Source organism: Nicotiana tomentosiformis, chromosome 2 (assembly GCF_000390325.3).
Source record: "Nicotiana tomentosiformis chromosome 2, ASM39032v3, whole genome shotgun sequence".
Classification (NCBI taxonomy): domain Eukaryota; kingdom Viridiplantae; phylum Streptophyta; class Magnoliopsida; order Solanales; family Solanaceae; genus Nicotiana; species Nicotiana tomentosiformis.
Genome location: NC_090813.1, coordinates 26953595 through 26959234, shown reverse-complemented (window position 1 = coordinate 26959234; position 5640 = coordinate 26953595). Strand labels below are relative to the sequence as shown.

The 5640-nt window shown below is 33.8% G+C and overlaps 1 protein-coding gene across 1 annotated transcript; it reads left to right on the top strand.

Moving 5' to 3' along the window:
- Positions 1-459: 459 nt before the first annotated feature.
- LOC104090161 (GDSL esterase/lipase At5g03820-like) lies at positions 460-4768 on the top strand. The gene is made up of 5 exons (XM_009595214.4): positions 460-772; positions 1179-1309; positions 2125-2358; positions 3471-3726; positions 4313-4768. The coding sequence occupies exons 1-5, from the start codon at positions 532-534 to the stop codon at positions 4504-4506; spliced, it is 1056 nt and encodes a 351-aa protein (XP_009593509.1). The 5' UTR covers positions 460-531; the 3' UTR covers positions 4507-4768.
- Positions 4769-5640: the final 872 nt, after the last annotated feature.

Here is a 5640-nt window from a genome sequence, read left to right as displayed (position 1 = left end):
GGGGGGGTCAAACATCTATCTTTAACCTCGAGCTTCACTAGCATTTATTGCAACCATTGTATATGTCAAAGTTAATTTCTTTTACATAAACATAATTCAAGTAGGTTCACAATGATATGATTGAAGTTTTAACTCACAAAATTTAGCCGTCAAAGATAATTTTTTTTCTCTTAAAAATTCTTTAATTGGGAATATATTTTCTGTGTCACGTGAATTTTGCTTTCAGTTTTCTGAAAAGTATCCTAAGCTAGCTTTTATTAAAATAATTCGTCATACTCCTAAACAGAATTATAATAACGACAAAAATGAAACAACCTTTTTAGCAGTTATATTATATAATTCGCCTAATAATGTCAACATACATTCCAACATTAGCTTTAGGTTGTGGTGCTAAACATGCATGTCCTTAAAATGTGCAACTTTCTATCCTTCAGTTATTTCACTTTGACCTTTACTCACTCCAATTCTCCTTAAATTCTCCCACCCCCACAAAAAGAAAAGAAAAAAAAAAGTGAGGGAAAATAGAGAAAAATGGGATTCTTGAAATGTTTCTTAGGTACTACTCTTCTTCTTGTTGTGGTATTTTCTGTGTCAAATGGAGATCCTCTAGTTCCAGCTTTGAACATTTTTGGAGACTCTGTAGTTGATGTTGGAAATAATAACAATTTAAGCACTCTAATCAAGGCAAATTTTCCTCCTTATGGAAGAGATTTTGTTACGCACAGACCAACAGGAAGGTTTTGCAATGGAAAGCTGGCCACTGACTTCACTGGTAATATATGTTTAGAAAAATTGTTCACGTTGTTTCGTAATGTATCGTTTTATATTGTATTGTTTTGAGTCGAGGATTTATTAGAAACAGCATTTCTACCTCATATAAGGTAGGCGTAAGGTCTGTGTACGCACTACCTTTCTTAGACCCCACTTGTGAGATTACACTGCGTATGTTGTTGTTATATTGTATTGTTTTGAGCCGAGTGTCTATCGTAAACAGTTTCTCTGCCTCACACAAGGTATAGGTAAGGTAAGGTCTGCGTACGCACTACCCTCCACAAACCCACTTGTGAAAATATACGGGATATATTATTGTTGTTATTGTTGTTGTTATATTCGTATTGTTTTGTAACGTAATATTTTTGTATCTTTTTCTCATAGTTGCATGTTTTTAATATGAACAGCTGAATATCTTGGGTTCACTTCATATCCACCAGCTTACTTTAGCCCAGAAGCAAGAGGGAAAAACATACTCACTGGTGTCAACTTTGCTTCTGCTGCTTCTGGTTATTATGACAGGACTCCTCAACTTTATGTAAAGTTTCTTGAATCTCCCTTTCTATGTTTTCTATGCTTGCCGGAGAAGTAGTAGCGGAGCCAGAAATGTCACTAAAGAGTGTCAAAATATAAAGAAGTAAACACACAAAAAAGCTAAAGGGAGTCAACATATAGTATATATACATAAAAATAAAATTTTGACTTAGCTACACAATGTAATTTTCTGGCGAAAGAGTGTCAGTTGACACCCTTAACCTAAGATGGCTCCGCCACTGCGAAGAAGGTCATTTCACGCATGGTTACTCAACTTTTTTCATAATTTTATTTCTTTGTTATAATAATTTCAAACAAGAATTTAGCTCGAACTTGATGTCGATAACCCCGCGGATCCAAAAATTCATGTTGGCCAATTGAACCAACACTCGAATTCTTTCTTTCTTTCTTTTGGTAATAAACTGTGAATATTGCCATTGACAATAAAATAATACACCTAAAGAGCATGCAGTGTTATAACCTTCCCGAACTCTTTCTTTTTAAGAACCACTAAACTATTTTTTATCACAATAAAGTAACTGAAATTTTTCTAGTATAACAATAAAGCCACAAACTATTTTTTGTCATATTAAAATAACTGAACTTTATCATCTAAAATAGTAAAGTTACACAATTTAACATTAAAACTTTATGATGGATACGTCTTGTTGTTACGGCGGGTAAAGTTTAATGACTTTACTATTATAGTTGATAAAGTTCAAAAAATAGGTTTATGACTAATGTTATATAAGTGAAATTAATTAATATTCTGGTCTCTTGTGGATAACTAACTTGAAATATAATATGTACTGTTTGCAGCGCGCGCTTACACTGGCACAACAACTAAATAATTACAGGGAGTGGCAAGGAAAAGTAGTGAATTTGGTAGGGAGGACACAGGCTAATAACATATTCTCAGGAGGAATACATCTTTTAAGTGCAGGTAGCAGTGATTTTATTCAGAACTATTATATCAATCCAATGCTCAACAGGGTCTACTCACCTGATCGGTTCTCGGACATGCTTATGCAGTCTTATTCTTCATTTGTTCAGGTGTTTTCCTCTTCTCCTCTGTACTATTTATTAATATGAGTTTAAGTTATATACGTTGTTAGCGTAGATCAATTCTTACACCATAATTTATGCCGCATTTATCTGTTATAGTAGGTAACATGTATGTGGATATCCTTTGAATGATTTGATAGTAATTTTTAAACTCATTTACTTTTTAACTCTCTATTAGTTCTTCAATAGACTAGCATTTCACATATTGATGTACTGACATGAAATTCGTAAGCAACGCTTATCTATAAAAAGTACAAATAGGGATATAGTTTGCCAGACTTAGAGGTCGGAAATGAGTCAAATCAATAAACGAGTCATTGATGTAATACTCCAAGTTTGCGTTAGTCAAAATGGATTGGACTAAGATGAGTCAAATAATGTGTCATAACCTAACTCATCCAAATGACCCAACCTCCCCTCCTTTTATTTGTGTTTTGAAACAAAAGCGGAAACTAATGTATTTTTCTTAAATGATTAGCTTATGTTCTTACAAATGTATATAATTCATATCTCCAATTTTGATTTTGGGTTGTATTTTTACCTATTAGGTTACACTATTTTGACCCATTCTGACCCTACAGTTTAACGTGTCAATTCAAATTCAATCTGTTTGGATCAAATCAACAAAGTATAATCCAACCCATTTAACACTACCTTAAGATTTCATAATAATAGCCGGAGCTAGCCACTTTTCAGCCCTTTAATTGAAAAATAGTCATTGTCGTTGAATTTTAGATTCCACAGTTCAAACTCCAGCTTAAATTCCACAGGTGAAACCCCAGGACAATGAGTTGAAGTTTGTCCTGTTGAATTTAAAACTCTACCAACAATGGCTATTTTTCAAAAAACAGAGCTGAAAATTGGCTATTTGTGTATTTTATCTTAGAATTTCTGTTTCCGCCACAGTAAACAAGAATGAGATGCACTTAAGAACCTGTGTGGTCCAGCCTGAAATATTATGTTGGACACCTTAAGAATCACTGTAGCTAAAACATGACATGACAAACTAAGATATAGTAATATCTTTCAATTACGATTGAAATTAACAATTCACATAAAAGCCAATCAGTATTTTAACATCATTAGTAATATATGAACAGAACCTCTATAATTTGGGAGCAAGGAAAATTGGTGTCACAACTCTGCCGCCAACGGGTTGTTTGCCAGCAGCCATTACTTTATTTGGTGCAGGAAGCAATCAATGTGTAGCAAGATTGAACCAAGATGCAGTTTTCTTCAACAGAAAACTCAACACAACATCAGACAATTTGAAGAGCAGACTTCCTGGCCTTAAACTTGTAGTTTTCGACATCTATCAGCCTCTCTTGGATCTCATCACTAAACCTACCGATAATGGTAATTTGCTGAAACATGTTTTTTTTTCCTTTCATCTTATATTATATTGATCAATGATCATCAATCTGGCTTTAAAATAACTGAACTTTATCCACTATAAGTCGCCAAACTTTGACTTTATTGCTATAGTCAGAGGTGAAGCCAGAATTTCAAGCTTATGGGTTCGGAATTCTAATCATTCTAAATAAATAATTTATACATATTCAATGAATTTTTAAGACAAATATAGGGGTTCGAACCAAAGCTACTGGTTCGGCCGAACCTGTTCCCGACACTCTAGCTCCGCCCCTGGCTATAATGTGTAAAGTTCACCAACTTTAATTTGACAAACAGGGGCGGAGCTAGAAGCCCGAATGTTGGTTCGGTCAAATCCAGTAACTTTTGCTCAATTAGTGTATTTATGTTAAAAAGTTCATTAAATATGTACAAATATTAAATTTAGAGCTCAGTTATTAGCACTTGAAGTTGTCGTTCTAAAATTCAGAACTCCGCCTCTGGACTAACAAAGAATAGTTTTGTGACTTAGTGTTATACTAGTGGTTAAAGTTGAGTAACCTTACATGAAATTAATCCTTATTTTTCTCAGGATTCTTCGAATCGAGGAGAGCTTGTTGTGGGACTGGTACATTAGAAACATCATTCCTTTGCAATGTGAGGTCAATAGGGACATGCTCCAATGCAACACAATACGTATTCTGGGATGGATTCCATCCCTCTGAAGCTGCCAATGAGAAATTAGCTCAAAGTCTACTGGAGCAGGGTTTTGATCTCATCTCTTAAGCCTGAAAATTAAGGGAAGTTCTCTACTTTCCTAGTTCAGTCAGTTAGTGACATGCAGTGCTTTATAGTTGCAAATGGTTTTGTTTTATTCAGGTTTAAGCTTATATTATGTCTTGTGGAGAAGTAGTTAAAACTATTTAAAGGGCTGCAGAGAGCTTTCTTAGGTAGTTTCATATATGTTTGCCAAGATTTCACCTACGGTTACATAATAATCTGCAGAAAAATATTATTACTAATATATATGTTAAGAGTTTCCACATTACATTCTGTCTCTTCATATCATTGAAGCAAACTAGTAAAAAAGACATTGTTCTAATGGAATTTCTCACTATTCCTGTGTATCCATATTCACTGCGAAGAACCAGCTTTTAAAGAACACACAACAAGCCAGTTATGAAGTCTCAAATTTTCTTTGGGATGTCCTACCACACACCTTGTTTGTGCGATCCCACAACACTAACATGAAATAAGGTTTTCAGTGACGATCTTTTGTGGCGACTTCTTTAGCTGTCGTTGTAAGTACAGAGTAACTATATGTCACTTGTTTGAATAACGACCTACCTTAAATATATTGCGCGGTGCATCATTTATTTACTTTTTGTGGCGAGCAAAGTCGCCACAAAAGACAAGTGTGATATAATTAATAACTGAGTTTACTTAAATTTGGGTCCAAATACCATGTCAAAAGAATTCGACAATATTCCAAACCCAAAGTTTTGAACTAATTGCAGGAATAACTCTAGGTATTTGAAATCCGATCCCTTGTTCTTTTTTTCTTTTCCTCGCTTTGAAATCCTTTATTCAACGAAATGAGACGTTGCCTTTTTTCTCCAACGTTACTCACGGGATTTGAAAAGTTTGCAATCCTACTTCTACAACATTTTAACTATTCTTGATTTAGGCAACAAAGATATATATATATATATATATATATATATATATATATATATATATATATATATATATATATATATATATAGCATAGGTTAGGGGAAAGTGCATTTTGATACTAATCGATCTTGATTTCTTTTGAACAAAAAAATGCACTACTAAAAGAAATGCATTTTTTCTACCGGAAAATCGACCGATAGTACCGACTGAAAAAATTCCACTACTAAAAAAACGTTTTTTTTC

What these genes read in the sequence shown, in the direction of transcription:
- LOC104090161 (XM_009595214.4), top strand. Translation starts at nt 532, where the DNA reads ATGGGATTCTTGAAATGTTTCTTAGGTACTACTCTTCTTCTTGTTGTG. An exon ending in ACAGGACTCCTCAACTTTAT is followed by an intron (nt 1,310 to 2,124) that starts GTAAAGTTTCTT and finishes TACTGTTTGCAG; the next exon opens with CGCGCGCTTACACTGGCACA. An exon ending in CTTATTCTTCATTTGTTCAG is followed by an intron (nt 2,359 to 3,470) that starts GTGTTTTCCTCT and finishes ATATATGAACAG; the next exon opens with AACCTCTATAATTTGGGAGC.